The 22,318-nt window shown below is 37.9% G+C and overlaps 1 protein-coding gene across 3 annotated transcripts in view; it reads right to left on the bottom strand.

Moving 5' to 3' along the window:
• LOC107877977 (DNA mismatch repair protein MSH7) overlaps positions 1-22,318 on the bottom strand; it is an 89,072-nt gene that overhangs the window by 59,452 nt on the left and 7,302 nt on the right. For all 3 annotated transcript variants that reach the window (XM_016724810.2, XM_047393825.1, XM_016724809.2), the window contains exon 2: positions 20,665-21,133. In XM_016724810.2, coding sequence (XP_016580296.1) covers positions 20,665-21,133 — 469 coding nt within the window. The remainder of the gene's footprint in view (positions 1-20,664; positions 21,134-22,318) is intronic.

Raw genomic sequence — 22,318 nt, 5'->3', positions numbered from 1 at the left:
AATTTCTCCAAATAATCGTTGGTATGGAGAATCATAATAAAGTGTGCAGATGGGTAGTCTGTTAATCAAGAATGTGGCTTGTTGATAGGCAAAGGACCAAAATACTGGAGGCTTGGTGTAAAATGGTTTTTAATGTTTCAATGATGTGTCGATGTCTACATTCAGCCATAGCTACTCTCTGTAGAGTGTATGGTGGTGATACAAAGTGTTCAATGCCATTGGTGTGAAAAAATGACTTGAGACCTTCAAATTCACCACCGCCATCAGTGTAAACTGAGAGTATTTTTGTATGAAAATAATTTTCAATAAGTGGTTTAAATTTAGAGAAAATTGTTTTGACCTCACTTTTATTTTTAAGTGTACAGCCAAATGTATTTTGTAAATTGATCAACAAAAATTACATAATATAATTTTTTGTCAATTGACAAAACAGGTGATGGGCCCCATACATCACTGAAAATAATTTGTAAAGGCTTTTTGCTCACTAGAGTATTCTCTAAAAAAGGTGCCGATGACTTTTATTAGAAGAGCAGGAATTACAATGATCAAACATTTCAGAATTTGAAATTGGAATTGAAAACTTTTGTGAGAATGTTTTAAGCACTCTTTTATTTGGGTGTCCTAATTTTCTATGCCAAGATTGTTGAGATTCTGCCATATAGGATTGGTAGCTCAGAATGCATTGGGATCCTCCAACAGGCCACTCATAAAGTCCTTTATTCTGGCCTCGTGCCAACAGTGACCCCGTACTGAGATCCTTCACAAGAAAATCAAAAGGAAAAAATTTTATGAATGTCAGATTATCATAGCAAAATTGAGACACGAATATAAGATTACGTTTAATCTCTGGTGCACACAAAGTATTTGAAAGATGAAACTTTTTATTTGAAGCATTTATTTGAACATGATCAGTGTGAGTTATAGGGATTTTGTTACCGTTGCCCATGGTAATATATTCAGTACCAGTGTAGTCATCCAGACGTTGAAGATTTTGAGAATCAGCAGTCACATGATGCGATGCTCCTGAATCGACAACCCAATGCATGGAAGCAAAGTTTGCTCTGGCTTCCAAGTGATTATGGGAGCATGAACAACACACATTGGCAGTATGCCCAGTGCAACCACATAACTACATAACTGACAAACTGGGCTATTTTGTCGAGGGGCCATTGGACGCCAATTTGATGATGTGGCTAGTGCATTCGTTGGACGCCAATTTTGTGATAAGGTTGTGCATTTTGTCGATTGGGATATTGTGGACGTCATGGTTGTCCTCTCTAATTATTGCGAGGTGTAAAGTTATTTGGTGATGGTTTTTGTGCCACTGCAGCTGTAATTGAGGCCTGATTAGGCTCATTATATTTGAGGAGAAGCTCTCTGTTGAGAAGCTTGTTGTATAGTTCCTTATATGAGATAGGTGTATCTCACGCTTGGATAACCGCTGAAATTGAATCATACTCAGGTCTTAGACCGCTGAGTATTTTGATCGCAAGTTCGTCATCTGGAATAGGAGTTCCCGTCGTTGCAAGTTCATCGGCAACATTCCTGATCTCGCGCAAGTACTCTGTCATACTTTGAGAGTTTTTTGTGATTGTAGCCAGAGAGTTTTGGAGACAAAAAACCCTTGTATGTGATTTGTTAACATACAGGTTATGCAGTATGTCCCACACTTGCTTTGAGGTGAAAGTTTTGGCGATTGCAGAGATGATTGTAGGATCAACAGATGCCATTAAGGCATTGTGTATCAACTAGTCTTGGCGAAACCAGAGTTTGTACTTGGGATTGGGTACCTCTTGGTTGTTGAGGGTTACCGTTTTTATAATGTTGTCAAGGTTCCATCGAGATAGTAGTAGAGATCATGACCGAACATGAGAGATTCGACCTGCGCTTTCCAAATGACAAAGTTCATTGGACCAGTAAGTTTTAGGGGAAATTGGGAACTAGGGTTAAATTGCACCAGATGGCTGATGTTATTAGCAGGGATACTAGAATCACTTGGATTCACCATGGATGTCATAGAACCAAAAGGAAAACTTGAAAGAGATGAGAAGACTAGTTGGAGTTTAGAAAGGCTCGGATACCATAAAGGTTTGAGAGATGAAAAACGAGTAGTGTATTAGACTTGTGCATTATCCAAAGGTTACAAAGATACATATACAAGTAAAAGAAAGACTAACTAAGGTAACTAGATATCTAAATCCCTAGAAATCAGCTAGAATATTATATATATTTAATAGAGCACATCTACACAATTTATTACATAATCAATCATGGTCCCAATAGTGATTAGACATGACATAAAGCAGCTTCAGCTTATTGAGGACATGAGCCTAGATAGGACTGTTTGGAAGATGTGAATCAGGGTAGAAGGATAGTAGGGAGAAGTGTGTCCTTGCTTGTAAGTAGGAGCACTTTGAAATGGTATTCGTTCTAGTAGTCATAGTGTTAGTCTTGTTTCAAAGTGTGCTATCGTTTGTCGTATTACTTGGTGCTAGTCGTGTTTGTGTTATCATCTGGTGTGTTAATACCTCTTGTTTCGTGTTCATTTACTATTTCATTTTTGGACTGCTTTTGTCTGGAGTTCGAGGCCTATCGAAAACAGTTTCTCTATCTCACCTCTAGGGTAGTGGTATGGATTACGTACACTTACCCTCCCAGACCCCACTTTGTGATAATTTATTAGGTTTGTTATTGTTGTATTCTATGGTATCCCAAGTTCAAATCTAGATACCTCATTAGTAATGGTTAATGAAGACTTCAAGAAAAAGAGAGCTTAGTTGTATTTATTGATGAATATACCACCCATGAAATTGGGTACTCATACATAGAGTCCTAAAACTAAATAAGGAAAGACAATACAACAACAACAACAAACCCAGTGTATTCCCACATAGTGGGGTCTGGGGAGGGTAAGATGTACGCAGTCCATACCACTACCTCTGGAGAAATAGAAAGGTTGTTTTCGATAGACCCCCGGCTCAAGAAAAGGAATAATAAACAAATCCGTAATAAAGCATGGAACAAAATGACATAACATAAATACAACACCCACAAGGAATAGTAAACAAATTCGTAATAAAGCATGAAACAAGACGGCATAACAAGAATAATACACCCACCAAGTAATACCCTATACTAACGACCCAAACTGGCTCTAGCCTTCTATCCTAATACGCGTCCTCAAGATCTTCCTATCTAGGGTCATGTCCTCAGTATACGACGACAACAACAACAACGAACCCAGTGTATTCCCATAGTGTGGGGTCTGGGGAGGGTAAGATGTACACAATCCATACTGCTACCTCCTGCTACCTCCGAAGAAGTAGAAAGGCTGTTTCCGATAGACCCCCGGCTTAAGATAAGGATAATAAACAAGGGGATGGATGACATAACCGAAATAAAGAATAGGAAATAATAGAATAAAATCACGGGAATATGAAATACTGGAAATAATAGCAACACAGAATAAGAAAAATGGGAACTAAGCAATAGAAAATAGGACATCCACCTAGTAGTGATATACACGCACATCCCAAAAACACCTATGTGCACTGACTTATGATTACTAAATTCGATTGCACAAGAATTCTCCTGACTGCTAGCTATAACCCACACACTAATACTAACCTTCTACCCTAATCCTCGACCTCCACGCCTTCCTATCAAGGCTCATGTCCTCAGTAAGCTGAAACTGCTCCATGTCATGTCTAATCACCTCTCTCTAGTATTTCTTGGGCCTACCTCTTCTCCTCCTGAAGCCATCCAATGCTAGCCTCTCACACCTCCGAACCGGGGGATCCGCGCCCCTCCTCATCACATGCCCAAACCATCTCAGCCTTCCTTCCCGCATCTTATCCTCACCCCCACCTTATCCCGGATAATCTTATTCCTAACTCCGTCCCATTTAGTAAGCCTACACATCCAACGCAATATTCTCATTTCCGCCACCTTCAATTTTTGGATATGAACGTGCTAACTGGACAACACTCCGCTCCATACAATATGGCCGGACGAACTGTCACTCTATAGAATTTGCCTTTAAGCTTAAAGGACACCTTCTTATTGCACAACACTCCCGAGGCGAGCCTCCACTTCATCCAACCTACTCCAATACGGTTAGAAACATCCTCATCAATCTCACCATCCCCTGGATCATAGACCCAAGGTACTTAAAACTATCCCTCTTACACACATCCTGGGAGTCCAACCTCACCACCACTTCGTCCTCCTTCCTCGAGTCACTAAACTTACATTCTAAATACTCCGTCCAAATGTCCTCAGTATGAGGTCTAATAAATATTCAGTACTCAAATCAAATTCTACCCACAACCACAGTAAACCCTACATCTAAAAAGAAAGGGGAAAGACAAAGCCCTTCTAGCTGACAAATCTAACATATAAAGCTGCCAGTCAAGTCATCACCATCTCATCACCCAGAGAAGACACAAATAGTTAGCAATTATATTATGTGAGTCTCACGCTGGTCCAACACCATAAATGGCACCATAATAGGACAAGGACAGTTCCCCTTTACCATGATATGGAAGCACCAGAGCCTTCTAGAAAATAAAGGTAATATTCCAATTTGGAACTTTAATCAAGCAGTATAATACAACAAGCCAGATATGACTAGCATAGATGTGTTTGTTAGATTATTTCTCACCCATAGGATGCAATATCTTCTACGGATCAGTCAAGTCATATTAAAGGACGAAACATTCGAGAAAATCTAGCTTACAAAAGAATATTTTATTTTGTTTTAAAAGGTTAATAGCTTGTAGTTTGAGGTAAGTTGTATATTTAAAACTATACCACATAGTTATATGATATAACAGTTAAACATTTTGCAGCTACAATCGATGTTCTCCTGTTAGAATCTAACAGTATAGAAGTAAAACAAAATGACTTCAGTAAGAACCTTCAGCATATGATGAAAGCTAATAGATCACCAAAAATAACATACCTTCAAAATAATATACGAGTCTCCTGCATAAAATTTACCGTGTGATGACTTTGGAACAGGAACTGGACTTAGCTCTATACAATTAATTCCTAATCAATTTTTTTCGGGAAAAAAATATTAATTAGGAATTAATATTACATTTCATACAATATCATTCTACTCCTACTATTAAGCTATCAATATCAATCACACTCCCCCTCAAGTTGGTGCAAAGATATTGCACGTGCCCAACTAACAAACCACTATATGAAAGCCTGTTTATTCAGGCCTTTGGTAAACACATCAGCTAGATGCTTTTTTGATGACGCATGAAATAGACACCACTCATATCTTTTTCGTTGATGAAGTGTCGATCTTTTCAACAGCTAGAAGATTACTTAAGTACATGCAAGGGTTTCTTCCATCTAAATACCATTTGTCGACTTTGTTCAATAACATATCCAAGAGGAATTTCCATTTACACCTCTTCTTCTATGTCTCCATGAATTCACATCAAATTGTTGCACGTCCCAATCAAGATTAGTTGCACAAGACAAGAATCTAAAAGAATTCTTTTTGCAGCAGGGGCAAATGTCGCTTGATAATCACCTCCTTAAGTCTGAGTAAATCCATTAGCCACCAATCTTGTTTTGACTCTTTCAATGGAACCATCAACTTTATGTTTTACGGTGAAGACCCGTTTGTGATCAACTAACTTCTTGCCTGTTCGTGATGTAATAAGTTCCTAATTCTGATTTTTTTTACAATGCCTTCATTTCTTCAATCAATGCCTACTTCCATTTAGAATCAACCAAAGTTTCCCTCCATTTCTCGGAAATAATCACAAAAGAAACAGACAAGGCAAAGTCTCTGTAGGAGAGAGATAAAGAAGTATAAGGGGCAAAATTAGATAAAAGGTGGTAGGTGCAAGATCAGACTCCTTTCTTGTGAGTAATAGGCAAATCTAACTCATTAGGAAATGTAGATAACTCACACGTAGAAGGTTCGACTTCAGCAAATTCCATGATGGCTTCTTCTAATTCTACTTTATTTCTCCTTTAGTAAGTCTGCAATCAGCTATACCCAAACACCCAATATACGCCGCCCATCCGGCCAATGATCATGTTAGCAAACGTTAAGCCATCGCACTTCTTTCCCCTACTTTCTGATATCTAATTTGTGTAGCACCATGCATCTTTCAGGTGACTACTTTCTCATATCAGATTTGCGTAGCACCGTACATCTCTCCAGACTACTCATATTTAATTTATGTAGTACCGTGCATCTTTTCGAACTACTTTCTCATACCTGAGTTGCATAGCACTGTGCGTCTTTCCAGTGACTCCTTAGATCTGATATGTGTAATTCTATGCGTCTTTACGGTGACTCCTCAGATCTAATTTGCGTAGGGTCGTGCCATCATTCCGACCCTATCCATATAAGTTCCCTTTTTCAGTAGGGTTGTGCCGTCAATCCAACCCTACCCATATAATTTCTAGTTTTTAGCAAAGTCGTGTCGTCATTTCGATTCTACCCCTATAATTTCTATTTCTCAGTAGGATCATGCCATCGTTCCAACCTACCCATATAATTTTTTCTTAAATGGTGACCACTTTTCAACCATCAAATCTAATAATCCGACGTGTGAGTATGTTCCGGCCAGTTCTTCAGTGACTATCTTGTTCAAGATCTACTATCTCTTGATTTCAAGATGACTCATATATTTTAACCAGTTTCCGGCAATTTTTCAGCGACACATCGACTTTCTAGCGATGTTTACTACTTTTCGAATCACTTTTTTAGTTTGTTCCTTTTCAATTGAGGTTTCCCAGACGTCCTGAGCAGTCCTTATCAGTTTTGTTGCAGATATCTTCACCAAATCCCTCACCGATCCTCGTATTAGTTATATCCATAACAAGCTTGGTACATATGTTTTCTATGCACTAGCTTGAGGGGGAGTGTTAGAATATGAGTAGGAATAGGAATAGCATATAGAATTCTACTTGGGAAGAGATTGTAATACAGTGACTTATTAGGAAAAGGATTGAAATGTAATGTTTATAAATAGGGCCTCAATGTAATCATATAATTACAACAATTCAATAATATTTTTCTCTTATATTTTCTCACACATCCCATCTCTTCATTATACTCCTCCATAAACCACACCCAAATAGCATAGTGACATTTCTAGTTCTCCATCCCCCTTCCATTACCTCATATAGCTATCACCCCTCTCCAAAAGGTCTGAACCTCCAGCTTGAAACGCCAAAGTCATTTGCCTAACAAAGCATTGTTCAAAACCGCCAAATCTTTAATTCCATGACCTCCCCATGTTTTAGGAGAAGTGACAATCTCCCAATGCACCAAGTGAAATTTTTTTCCCCATCCGTTCCATCCCAAAGAAAGTTTCTCTGCAACCTCTCTAATTTTCCTATGACCGAAATTGGAGCTTGAAACAAAAACATGAAGAAAGTGGGTATACTATAAAGTGTTCTCAATAAGCATTTATTTGCCTCCTTTGGACAAGTATCCTTTTTGCCACCCCGCTAATCTCTTCTCAACCCTCTAACCCTCTAAAGGACTGTATTCCACACCAAAACATTCATTCTTGAGGGCCCCAGTAGTAGTCCAAGATAGGTAGTCAGCAACACCCCACCCTACAGTTCAACACTTGAGCAAGCAACCCAATGTCAATAAACATACACTTAAGAGCTCTAGGATTATGTTTCCTAAAGTTCCTAGTGTGAACAAAAGAGACACACCCAAATAACTTTGTAGGAACAGTCTATTCATTTTCCCCGTTAAAGTTTCTAGGGGATTCTAACAATCAAGGGTTTAAAGAGGCATCCTATTGATGAGATAGGCAACTACTAGAATGGCATCCCCCAATATGGTTTTGGTAAATGCATGGACTTCTAGCAAAATGGCTATATTATTTTCTTTCCGCAACCCTATTTTGTTCACAAGTATAAGGACAACCAATTTGATGGATTATCTCATAAGACTCCAAATAAGCTCCAAAAGTTTATCCACGTTTTCTCCATTGTAAGTTTGAAAGATCTTTAGATCAGCTTCAAACTGAGTACAAATCATTTTATGACATGACTGGAAATCAGAGGAAACTTCACTTTTTGTTCTTTAACAAATACATTCATGTCATCCTAGTACAACAATCAATAAAGTAACAAACCATCAATAACCGAACAAAGAAACATGAGAAAGTTTCTTTGTATTTCTTGATGAATATACAAACCATGAGAATGGGTACTTATACAATGAGTCCTAAGACTAAATAAGGAAAGACAACATTACACAATCAATTCCTAATCAAGTACATTTATTATGATATCATTCTACTCCTATAATTAAGTTATCACTATCAATCAATAGTTAATAATATTTACATGTGAAAACAAAGACTTTTGAATTCATGAAGTAAATTCTTCTCAGCAAATGACTCAAAGGAAAAAGAAAAATCTACTACTCCCTCCGTCCCAAATTATGTGTCACCATTTCTTTTTTGGTCCGTCCCAAAAAGAATGTCGCCTTTCCTTATTTGGTAAGTTTTTAAAGACACAATTACAATTTTACCCTTAGTGGTCCCACTTGATTTTAAATACTATTACTCCTTTTTTATTTGTCTTTTCAATTAAAAGTGGTCCCACTTAATTTTAAATACTATTACTCCTTTCTTTAAGAAGAGTAATTTTGTAACTTTAATAAAGTCAACACTTATTTCTTAAATATCGTGTCCGGTCAAATGGCGACACATAATTTGGGACGAAGGGAGTATATAACTAAAAACTCTAAGAGTAAGAGGCAACAATTGTAAATAATTAAGAACTCTTTCCACAATAAACTCCATACTATTACTTTTTAAAATAGGTAAAGCAGAGACCTAGAAAAATGTAGTTAGATATCCCACATTAGAAAATATGTATCATGTATTAAGATGTACAATATATGTATAAATAGAGCTCAATATAATACAGTAGAGTTAGACACCTTAATGATAATTTTCCAATGTCTTTTCTTCAACATGGCATCAGAGTGTTGGTGAGAAACATCCAGGAAAGAGGACACACCCATCGTGCCACAATTTCCGATGACTATCTAGGATTATTTTGCGTCACCTTTTTTTTCCATCAGTGTTCTGCAAAAGATCCGAAAGATCCGTCACTGATAGCAACCAAATCCCAATAAGATTTTTCGATAGACCCTGCACGCATTCAATAGCTGGGGCTCCAATGAGAGAGTAAAGCCATGCCTTAGTGCTTGAGGTACTTTTCCGGCATTCTTCAAGTTCTTTTTCTACAAAGGCCACCTTCTTATTCTAACCTAATCCATCCCTATGCTAGCAAATTAGCACCACCAAGTGTAGATTTGGCATAGCTCAAACAACTTTCAAGTTGTTCTCTTGTTTCAGCATATTTTCAGCATGTTTTGTCGACTTTGGAGGTTCCCTAGTATGTCAGCATCACCTAGTTCACCTTTCAACTTTTTTCAAGTAGCCTTACAAACAATTTCAACATTTAATCAGCAAATTTTCTTGAAGTTGTTCACTTAGAAATCTCTTCATCCAACCACATCTCTTGGATTTGATGATTTTAATTCCAAAAATATAGGAGTTGAGAATTCTAGTTTTGGATTACTTTAAAATACTCAATGAGAAGTTTAAACTATTTATCTTGGCTTTCTCGATTGATTTGTGGTGCAAGGGTTAAGATGTTCAAAATCACCTATTTAAAAAGGTTAGTAAGAGGAGATGAAAAGGCACAAACACAGTGGAAGAAGGTTGATGCACAATTATGTAGTCTTATCTAGCGATCAATTGGTTCCAAGTTGTTTTGAGTTGTTTCTGTTAAGATCGATTAGCAGTTCACACACACTAAATTTGTGGAGAGGATGAAGAAAACTAGAGAGAGTTCTTTAGGAGAGAGAGAGAATTAATTTCGTGGTAACACCCGTGGGTAACCTCCACGGCCGACGGGCTACTTATTAATGACTTGGAGTATGTACAATTACACAGAGAATGAGAATAAAAGGTACAACCTAATATATAACAGTACGTCACATATTAATCAAGCTTCACAACCTAACAATTTTCCCACTTGGAGACTGATTCTGTCATCCAAGAATTACATTCTCAAAAAAAAATAAAAAATATTCCTCCATCATCAATATGTTCGCCACACCGCAACATCTGTAGACACAACTACAGAAAGCCAACTAAGGTTTTGCATAACCTTAGTTTACCAACATCAACACATTTAGTCAATACGTCTGTTGGATTCTTTGCACCCTCTATCTTTTCCAAACACATATCACCTTCTTCCACTGCCCTGCGAGTGAAATAGTACTGTCTTCTAATGTGCTTTGTATTCGAATGATATACCGGGATCTTCACCAACTTATGGCACTCTAGCTATCTGTGTAAAGAATTTTCTTAAGCTGCTTCTTGCCCAGTTCTTCTATATAATCTGCCAGCCATATCATCTCCTTTCCAGCTTCAGCTATTGCCACATACTTAGCCTCAGTAGATGAAAGAGCAACGCACTTCTGAAGCCTGGACATCCAACTCACTGTTGTACCACCTACGATGTAAATGTATCCAGAAGTGCTCATGCTTGAGTCCACATCCCCACTAAGATTAGCATCAACAAAACCTTGCAAAATCACTTCACCATTGCCAAAACAAAGTGAAGTACTAGATATACCTTTCAGATATCTTAGAAGTCACTTCACAGCTTCCTAATGCTCTTTCCCGTGGTTTGCCATGTACCTGCTAACAACTCCCACTGCATGTGCTATGTCAAGTCTAGTGCAGACCATAGCATACATCAGACTTCTAATTGCAGAAGCATATGGAACAAGTGCCATGTGTTCCCGCTCCTAAGCTGTCTTCGGTGACTGCTCCTTTGACAATTTTAGTGATTTGCCAATGGAGTAGTCCTGGGTTTAGCATCATTAACTCTGAATCTGGCCAGCACCTTCTCGACGTACTGCTCATGGGATAGATTCAAAGTGCCAGTAGATCTATCCCGAGAAATCCCCATCCCAAGAATCCACTTCGCTGTACCTAAATCTTTCATCTCAAACTCAGAAGATAGGCTTGCCTTCAGAGAGTTTATCTCCTTTATACTGGGTCCTGCAATCAATATATCATCCACATACAAAAGTAAAAATACATAAGAATCAGTATATTTCTTAAAGTAGCAACACTGATCCTTTTCACTCCTGCAGAAGCCACTCTTGCTCATAAAGGAGTCAAACTTCTTGTACCACTGTCTAGGTGCTTGATTCCGCCCATACAAGCTCCTGTTGAGCTTGCACACCATGTGTTCCTTGCCTGGAACTACAAACCCCTCTGGCTGCTACATATAGATTTCCTTGTCCAAATCTCCATGTAAAAACGCAGTCTTTACATCCATTTGCTCAAGATGCAAATTCTCTGATGCAACAATGCTCAATAAAATTCGAATAGTAGTTAATTTCACAAGAAGAGAAAATATTTCAGCATAATCAATACTTTTCCTTTGTGAATATCCTTTGACTACTAACCGAGCCTTGAACCTTCTTTTGTCATCTGGTTCTGCCTTAATTCTGAACACCCACTTGTTCAACAAGGCTCTCTTCCCTACAGGTAACTCAGTCAACATCCACGTGTTATTCTTCTCAAGTGAGCTCATCTCATCATCCGTGGCTTGCTCCCACTTGATTGAATTCTCCACCTACAAGGCCTCAGCAACAGACTTTGGTTCCCCTTCATCAGTCAGCAACAGATAATGTAATGATGGTGAATACCTATCTGGTGCTCTAATGGTCCTAGATGATCTCCTCTCAGCCTGCTCAGGTGTCACTTGTTCCACCTCTGGTTCCTCAACGACAGTCTCTGGAGTTTGTTGAGTATCTGCTGCAACATCTTTGGTGCACTCTTCGGCAACTTAAGCTCAACTCCCACTTGGTTTGTAGTTTCTTGAACCTTTTGCTCTCTGTTCTTGTACAAGACATTTTCATCAAATGTCACATCACAATGTCTTAGGATCTTCTTGTTCCTGTCATCCCAAAACCTGTACCCGAACATGTCAGAACCATAACCTATAAAGTAGTACTTTATAGCTTTAGCATCAAGCTTATCTCTCTTCTCTGGATCAACATGAACATAAGCAGTGCAACCAAAAGTTCTCAAGTGAGAATACTTGAGCTCTTTTCCTGTCCATTCTTCTTCAGGAATCTTGAACCCCAGAGGAACTGATGGTCCCTTGTTGATCAAGTATGCAGCTGTGCTCACAGCATCTACCCAAAACGTCTTAGGCAACCCACAGTGTATCCTCATGCTCCTTGCACGCTCATTCAATGTTATGTTCATCCTTTCAGCAACTCCATTCTGCCTTACCTTCCCGGGAACTGTCCTCGTCAATCTGATTCCCTCAAACTGCACAGAATTGTTTGAATTCTGACTTGTCATATTCTCCTCCATTATCAAACCTCAGGCATTTGATTTTCAAGCCAGTCTGATTTTCAACTTCAGCTTTCCACCTCTTGAAAGTAGCAAACACATCTGACTTATGTTTCAAGAAGTAAACCCATACATTTCTGCTGAAATCATCAATGAAGGTGACATAGAATCTGGATCCACCAAGTGATGAAACAGGAGATGGTCCCCAAATGTCTGTATGGACCATTTCCAGCCGTACTTACTTCGGCTCTCTCGCAGTCTTCATGAAGCTTACTCGTTTCTGTTTACCCATAACACAACTTTCACAAAGACCCATATTAACAGATTTCAGCCCATCTAAAGCTCCTTTTGCAGCCAGCATCTTCATTCCTTTGGCACTCATGTGTCCAAGTCTGTTGTGCCACAGACATGAACCGGAAGCACCCTCAGCAACAGCAGCCATGTTTATACACCCTGCAGTGGTGTACAAAGTTCCAGATTTTGTGCCACGTGCTACAACCATAGCACCTTTCACAATCTTCCACGAACCTTTCCCAAACTCTGTTGCGTAGCCTGTGCTATCCAACTGACCAACAGAGATCAAATTCTTCTTGAGACCAAGAATATATCTGACATCCTCCAATGTCCACCGATTTCCTGCTGGAGTTTTTATGCAGACATCCCCCTTTCCTTCAATCACGAACGGCTTGTTGTCAGCAAGATACACCTTTCCAAAATTTCCAGACTTAAAGTTTTGGAACAATTCCTTGCTAGGAGATGAATGAAAAGATGCACGAGAATCCAATATTCAGGATTCAACCGGGCTGTCCACACTAAGGATTAGAGCACCCCCAATGTCTTCTACTGAATTAACAGAATCATTATTATCTCCAGATTTCTGATTCTTCTTCTTGGGTTTCTTGCACTCTGTCTGAAAGTGTCCTTTCTCTCCACAATTCCAACATGTCACGTTGCATTTTTGTGGAGATTTTCCACGATTCTTCGATTTTGATCTGCCATGTGTATTCTGACCCCTCGATTGGTCTCTCCCCTTTCGGTCAACACTGAGAGCACTACCAAATGACTCCAATTTCTCATTTGCGAATGCTTTTGCTAAGAACATCTCGGATTTCATCAAACTTTAGTTTCTCAGATCCACGGGAACTGCTAATCGCAGCAACAACAGTATCCCAAGACTCGGGCAGAGATGACATCAAAATCAGTGCTTTAATTTCATCTTCGAAATTAATATCCACAGAACACAGTTGACTAACAATCATATTGAACTCGTTTATATGATCAGCAACAGATCCATTCTCAGACATCTGTAAATTGAACAATCTACGCATCAAATATACCTTGTTCATCGCAGATGGCTTTTCGTACATATTTGATAGTGCCTTCAACAGATCGGACGTGGTTTTCTCCTTGACGATGTTGAACGCCACGTTTCTCGACAAAGTCAACCGGATCAGCCCTAGATCCTGTCGATCCTTGAGCTTTCAATCCTCCTCCTTCATGGACTCCGGCTTCACCCCGGTCAAGGGTTCGTGAAGATCTTTCTGATACAGATAGTCTTCGATATGCATCTTCCAGAAACCGAAATCAGATCCATCAAACTTCTCGATTCCAAACTTCGATCCTTCCATCTTCAGTGATTATGATGAATCTCCCAAGCTCTGATACCAGTTGTTAGGATCGATTAGCAATTCACACACACTAAATCTGTGGAGAGGATGAAGAAAACTAGAGAGAGTTCTTTAGGAGACAGAGAGAATTAATTTCGTGGTAACACCCATGGGTAACCTCTACGGCGGATTGGCTTTTTATATTAATGACTTGAAGTATGTACAATTACACAGAGAATGAGAATAAAAGGTACAGCCTAATATATAACAGTACGTCACATATTAATCAGGCTCCACAACCTAACAGTTTCCTATATTAACGTATTTTTGTGTTGGAATACAAAATCAATTTGGTGTTTCTATTCATACCCATTGTCGTGATAATGTCTTCAAATACTTACCTTCCCAGTTTTAGCAGTTTATAATTTATTAGGAATTATTCATTAAATCTTATTGTACGCCTTTCAACAAAATGAGGTAGAAGAGAGGAAGAATAGGCACCACATTGAGATTGCTCTCACTCTCCTCATTTAATCCTATGTTCAATTGTGTTCTTGGGACGATGCAGTTCTCAAAACTAATGGAAGATACTCAACAGGAGCCAGTTACGCTTCAATGTTAAGGTGCTCAAGGGAGACTGAGACTTGTTGAATTGAATTGGAGCATAATTTCACAACAAAGACATAGATTTAGTTGTGCATGGCAGATTGTTAAATAAAGAGAGACTTCAAAAGCTGCACATTACAGTGGACAATACGACATACAGTTTATGTGGCACTCAGGCTATACAGACAAAAACTCACTTATTTTCTAAATGTGATTGGACAAAAGGAATTACAACTTGTATGGCTCAATGGGCTGGGGTGGAGATTCCCCACCCTACCCCCGAGATGTAAACAAGTTCTCAACGAGATCAAGAGGAAGAATTGGAGACAGTCTTATACAGAGGTAATAGCAGCACTTTGGGGGTCAGTAGTATACCATGCGTAGCAGGCCAGGAATTGGAAACTGCATACTGCATAGGGGTACAGTTATAAATACAGATACAGCAATTACACAAATAAAGAAAGTTCAATAGTTAGATTAGACATAGACAAGAAGATTAGGAAAGGCCATAGTTGTGTCATTTTGAATCAGAAGTTCTTTGTGTAACTAGTGAAATGTTGGAAGCTTAACTTTCATAAAACCCTTCCTGGAAGGTGGTTATGTAGTTAGGTTCTCTTTCCATCTTTCAGTGTACTGGTTTTTGTTGTTAATGGTAATTATTACATCGGTTACTATGAAAAATATAGGAATTGTTGTTACTACATTATTACATTGAGACCCTATTTATAGGCACTTCATTCCAATCTTTTTCCAAATAGGACACTACATTCCAATCCTTTTCTAAGTAGGATACTAAACTATAATCCTTTTCTACTATTCCTATTCCTACTCATATTCTAACACCCCCTTAAAGCTGGTGCATACAGATCAAAATGTACCGAACTTGTTACAAATGTAATTACTATGAGGACTAGTGAGGGACTTGGTGAACATATCTGCCAAAAAACTGGTAAGGAAGTCTGGGCGATCACAGTTGAAAAGGAACAAGTTGAAAAAATGATCGAAAAAGTGGTAAACGTCTCCGAAAAGTCAATTTGTCACTGGAAACTTGTCGAAAATTGGTATGAAATATATGGGTCATCTCAAAATCAAGAAATGAGTAGATTCTTTTTTTTATAACCATAGTGTCCGGGCCAGCTTGCGCGCACCTCGACTAATTCCACGGAATACCTGTCACCTCCCCGCAACAGGTACCAGATGAGTATATCTTGAACAAGAAAGTCATCAAAAAATAGGCCAGAACATGCTCACGCGCCGGATTATTAGATTTGACAGCAGAAAAGTGGTCAATATCTGAGAAAAATTATATGGGTAGGGTCGAAATGATGGCACGACTCTATCGAGAAAGAGAAATTATATGAGTAGGGTCAGAATGATGGCACGACCCTACTAGAAAACAGAAATTATATAGGTAGGATCAGAATGACTGCACGACCCTATTGGAAAACAAATATTATATGGGTAGAGTCGAAATGACGACACGGCCCTATCGAGAAAAAGAAATTATATAAGTAGGGTTGGAATTGTTAGAATATGAGTAGGAATAGGAATAGCATATAAAATCCTACTTGGAAAAGGATTGTAATGTAGTGTCCTATTAAGAAAAGGATTGGAATGTAATATCTATAAATAGGGCCTTAATGTAATCATATAGTTACAATAATTCCATAATATTTTTCTTTTTATTTCTCACAGGAATGATGGCATGACCCTACTATGACCCTAACGAGAAAGAGAAATTATATTAGGGTCGAAATGATGGCATGTCCCTACTAGAAAACAAAAATTATATGGGTAGGATCAGAATGATGGCACGACCTTATTGGAAAACAGATATTATATGGGTGGAGTCGAAATAACGAAACGACCATACTGAAAAAGAGAAATTATATAGGTAGGTCGAAATGACAGCACAACCATACTACAAAAGAGAAATTATATGGGTAAGGTCTAAATAATCGTACAACCCTACCGAAAAAGAGAAATTATATGGGTAAGGTCGAAATGACGACACAATCCTACTGGAAAAGAGAAATTATATAGGTAGGGTTGGAAAGATGCACAGTACTATGCAAATTAAACGTAAGAAGCAGTCCGTAGACATGCACGATGCTACACAAATCAGATAAGAGAAAGTAGTCACCGAAAAGATGCACGGTGATACACAAATCAAATAAGAGAACGTAGTCACCCGAAAGATGCACAGTGCTAGGCAATTCAGATATGAGAAAATAGTCACAGTGACCCAACTTTTGCTAACATAATCATTGGCCAGACGAGCGGCATATATGGGTAATAGCCATCCGCCGCAGTGGAAGCTCTTTGATTCTTTATCAAAATCATAGAGGCTCTGATATCATGTAAGAATATAGGAGAAAATATTATTGAATTGTTGTTACTACATTACTACACTGACACCCTATTTATAGGCACTTCATTCCAATCCTTTTCCAAATTTTACACTGCATTCTAATCTTTTCTAAGTAGGACACTAGATTACAATCCTTTTTCAAGTAGGATTCTATCTACTATTCTTATTCCTACTCATATTCTAACAGTTACAAAAAAAAAAATCTCTCATCCCCATTCCGAACATCTAATAAAATTTGATTCTAGCACACATTATCAACCTCCAATCTTGTGTTTTGCAGGAACTTGTCCTACCTTTCACTTATTTTTTTCCACTACCCCACATAGTTTAAACTATGTATAGGCGTTTGTCCCCAACCCTGCTTTTCACCATAGATGGTGTTTAAGATTTTTTGCCACTTCCTCACTACCCCTATTATCTCTTGATAGTCATTTAAAAAGCAAGCTTGTATTGTGTAATTTCGGACTCCTCACTCCAAAACCACTTATTCCATCATGGTTGCCATTGGGTTTATACCGTCAAAGTTGGTCCGAACGGCCTTTGATCGGCTTAAGACTTGCCTTATGCCAAAAGGCATACTCAAATATATGGGCTTGATTACAGTCTTATGGATAAAATAGCATATGGAATAGTTACAGCTCACCAAGGACATGACCCTAGATAGGAAGGTCTGGAGGACGCGAATTGCGGCGGAGGACTAGGGCCAGTTTGGGTCGCTAGTGTAGGGAATTACTTGGTGGGGGTTTTATTCCTGTTATGATTCCGTGTTCCGTGTTCCATGTTTCATTACGAATCTGTGTGCTTTCCTCTGCTCTCCTCTGTTTTATATTACTTATGGGTGCCGTATTTATGTTATGTAATCTGCTTCTGTGCTTTACTATGTGTTTGTGTGGTATCTCGTGCCTTGAGCCGGGGGTCTATCGGAAACAGCCTTTCTACTTCTTCAGAGGTAGAGGTATGGACTGCGTACATCTTACCCCCCCAGATCCCACTAGGTGGGAATACACTGGGTTTGTTGTTGTTGTTGTTGTGTATTTATTGTTTGTCATTGACCTCTTTATTACTTGAACACAAAAAGTGTGTTTGCACAACAACCTTGAGATTAAGTTGACATAAAACAACCACCAGGTTTTGTTGCTCCGAGAGCTATACATGTCGATTGTATCGGTCACTTTATGGTCTGAAACAGACTCTTCGATTCTAGTGTGGTGAATTCAACACAACAATTTAGTAGTTTGGCATAACTAATAGTGAAGCTACTCACTATATATTATCGGCAACCTGCTACAAACCTATGTATTTATTTGGTAGTTTATATTGACGATATCCTTATCACCAATAATGACCAAGATAGGGTCGCTAATTTGAAGCAATATCTCATTTAGCACATCTATACTACAGTATTTTCCAGATAAGTCGCTTAGTCCACATCAGGCATTGTTTTTGAGAATCTAATTTTTTATTTTTTTTGGAAAATTAGATCAGAAATTGTTATTCACAACAAAAGCATGCCTTAGACATTGTTGAGGAGACAAGAATGACAAAGTGTAGATCCATTGACACTAGATTCAAATGCTAAATATACCAGGACGAGGAGAGCCACTTAGTAATCTTGGAATATATAGGCGGTTGATTAGTAAATTGAATTACCTCATAATGACTAAACCTGGCATTTCATTTCTTCTGAGTATTAAAAGTCAATTTATGGATTCTACCTGTGATAGTCATTGAGATGCAGTTGTCTACATTTTGTGTTATATAAAGTCAGTCCCAAGAGAAGGCTACTCTTTGAGGATTGAAGCCATGGCGGATCATTAGATATAAAGATGTTGATAGGAAAGGATTACCTCCTGACAAACGCTCTACACCTAGATATTGTATTGTAGTAAAAGGTAATCCAATGTCCTTGAAGAGCAAGAAACAGAATGTGATTGCTCGATCAATGCAAAAGCAAATATCGAGAAATAGGTACAACTTATGAGCTAGTTTGGATCAAACAGTTTCTTAGAGAATTAAAATTCGGAGAAATTAGCTAGATTAACTTGTGTGTGCTTTATCAAGTAGTCCTTCATATTACGTCAAAACTAATATACCATAAAAGGACTAAACACATTAAGATTGATTGTCACTTTATCTGAGAGAAAATAGTCTCAAGAGATATTGATACAAAACATGTGGAGTCAAATGATCAGCTTGCAAATGTCTTCACCAAGTTCCTCATAGGTCCTCGTGTTAGTTGTATCTGTAACAAGCCCAGTACACATGACTTATATGCATGGACTTGAGGGGAAGTGTTAAATACTTAATATATACAGTAGAATTAGTGTCCTACATTTAAGAAGATATGTAAGTAATGTGTAGAATATAGATATAAATAGTGCTAATACAATGAAGTAACATCCCCGTGCCTTTACTTCTCACATATATAACCTACAGTAAAAGGGAAGACCTAAACGGTTGATTGAGAAACTTGAAAGCCAAGAAACTAAAAATAGAGTCATGATTAACGGATTAATACACCAAGAGGAAGATCAAGAAAACAGCCTGCATTTCCTAGAAAAATCCTAGAAGTTATAGCATCTAGCAACATCTTGTAAGAAAATTAACCTTAGAGTAACAAGAAAAAAAATAATGACCACGGTATCCGAGCTAGCTATACCACTCATTTTTTTAAAGAAAAGGGCGTATCTTCTACAAAGAATATAGTGAGTCAAAGATTTAGATATTGAATCAAAACTAAAAGGCCAAAACCATTCTTATGTGTTCCTAATAGTTACAAAAACAATGTTCCTCCCATGGACTCTACACGAAGAACAAACATATAAGATTATCATCGAGTGGTTCATAATCAAATTTGTGATACATAAGGACTTTTGGGTAATTATTGACATAGGCACCATCCAACAAGAGGTTATTCCAAAATCACAAATAAAGGCAACAAAAAGAAAAATAACTAGGTAAAAAATTTGAAAAGACAAAGAGAGTGTTTTGAGAAAGATACCACTATGTAATGATTTAATATCATAATTTCCAAATATATGAAACAATACTTATGCAAATATTAATAAAGAAACTTATCCAAAAAAAATTACGAAACAAACTAATGCATGAGTGAAAAAGTAGAGAAGCAAAGAATTGTATCTTAGTTGTTACAGTAAGTATCACTATGGATCAGAGTCCACTCATGAAAAAAGATAACAACAGAACGAGAAATAGAATTTCCCTAATGGTTTTAAAACTTCAAAGTTCTTCCAAGGATATACTCCAGGGCATGTAACAAGTGTAACGATATTGCCATTGCCCTGAGTACACAGACCAAGTCTTAGAATAATAATATAAAAGAATCTACATTCTCAAATAAATAACCATGGTTGTTTTCCATGTCCCATCTAGAAGCCTTTAGGTAATTCAGTTTACACAGTATTCACAAGCATATCCATCCCGAAAGTTACTATTTTCTGTTGTCTTATAGCTCAACTTCTTAAATATGATGAAGTAAATAGCACTTTACACTATCTAAAAGCAAAAGCTAATACAAGAAAAACATGTTGCAGTAGAAAGAAAAAGAATGAACTAGCATACAATTACGGAGGAAAGAAGAGTCACTTTTTTCCAGTAAGTTGATGACACAAAGCAGCTTGAAGGAAGAATACACAAGAGAGAAAGTAGAACTAACCACTTTAAAGAAAAGTACAATGTCCATATATTTACATTTGACATCCCAATACTGCTTCTGAGAAGCGGACATTTTTCTCAATGCATCAGGAGGAATATATAGTGTTTGCTTATCATAGAGTGGGTCCCCTGGCTTTCTACCGTTTGCATCCTTAATTTGAGATGGATGAAGCCACTCAAACTTGCTAGTCATTTCAAACTCCTCCTCAAGGTTCTTCCTTTCAAAATTCAACCCATCAAGACTTTTGATCCTCTTGTTTACGTTCAATGAAAACCAATCACTCTTATCCCCTGAACAAATGTTGTCTTGGACTCGCTTTAATCCAGGTACAGAAGGTTGCATACTTGGTGTTTCTGGCCCAAAACCATGATCATCACTTGGTATAGGAGATACTAATTCTTTACCCTCTGATCCTTCATTTTTTGTACAAACAGCGGAGATCTTAAAAGGATCATATTTAGCCAGATCCCTGTACATAACCATCAAAAAGTAGTTAATATCACACCCAATCTCACAAGACAATATGAATATTTTGCAGATACAAAAAAATCAAATGGAAGTTAACATTTTCAGTTGTCACATAATAAATAGCCATCAAAATAGCAAGGAAGCAGTGTGCTTTCCATCACCTACAAGAAAAAATAAACAGAACCAAAAATCTAAGAACATGGTTATTGCGATAACTGAAAACTATTAGCAGTAAAGCATAACCACACCACCTTTAACATAAACACAGTTGCTAATGGGATATAAAAGTATGAAATGTAAACCCTTGTTTTCAGTGGATAAAGCAGGATGAAATTAATTTCGACCAGGCTTATACTAATTCATTTAAAATAGAAAGCCAAAAGTTGCAACACGCAATAGCTCCAATAAGGTACTGATAAAGCTGAGAGAGAGAGGACAATTAAGAATTTGCAATAGTATGAAACAACGGTTGACATTTTCAACTGTAACATAAAAAAGGGAAGCCTAGTGCACTAAGCTTCCGCTATGCGCAGAGCCCGAGGAAGGGCCCGATCACAAGGATCTATTGTACACAGCCTCACCTTACATTTCTACAAGGGGCTGTTTTCAAGGCTTGAACCCGTGACTTCCTGGTCACATGACAGCAACTTTACCAGTTACTCCAAAGCTCCCCTTCACATTTTCAACTTCAAAATTTCAAGGGAGCAACGAACATTCAGTCGTTGACAAGAAAAAAGAAGAATATAATACCATCAAACCTCTCTATAGTGGCATCGTTTGTCCAAAAATTCCACGACTGCTAGAGAGATGTTGTTATATATGTATATTGGCATTTGACATTCAGATCTCATTTGGCTGTTATAAACAAACGCATGCAAAATGAGACAGAGTGAACATTAAAAAGGCAAATTAGTAGCTTTTTCCTCGTGAAGTTATGAAATAATTGATATGCACCATTTAAATAAAAAATTTCTTTAAATTAGATCAGCTACCCAGCAAACTTTCATAATTAAATACCGTTACTGTATAGGTAGATCTGATTGTGAAAGACCTATTACTGGATAATTCATGGGTAGAGCCAAAGCGTGTGAACTATACAAGTTCCCAATAACATCAATTAGTTGATTAAATATATATTAAATTAAAGTCTAAAGTAAAGGCTCCGGTGTATAGAGAAGACCTCACC

Source organism: Capsicum annuum, chromosome 7 (assembly GCF_002878395.1).
Source record: "Capsicum annuum cultivar UCD-10X-F1 chromosome 7, UCD10Xv1.1, whole genome shotgun sequence".
In the NCBI taxonomy this organism is placed as follows: Eukaryota; Viridiplantae; Streptophyta; class Magnoliopsida; order Solanales; family Solanaceae; genus Capsicum; species Capsicum annuum.
Note: the sequence above shows the minus strand (reverse complement) of the source record. Positions and strands in the feature narration are given on the sequence as shown.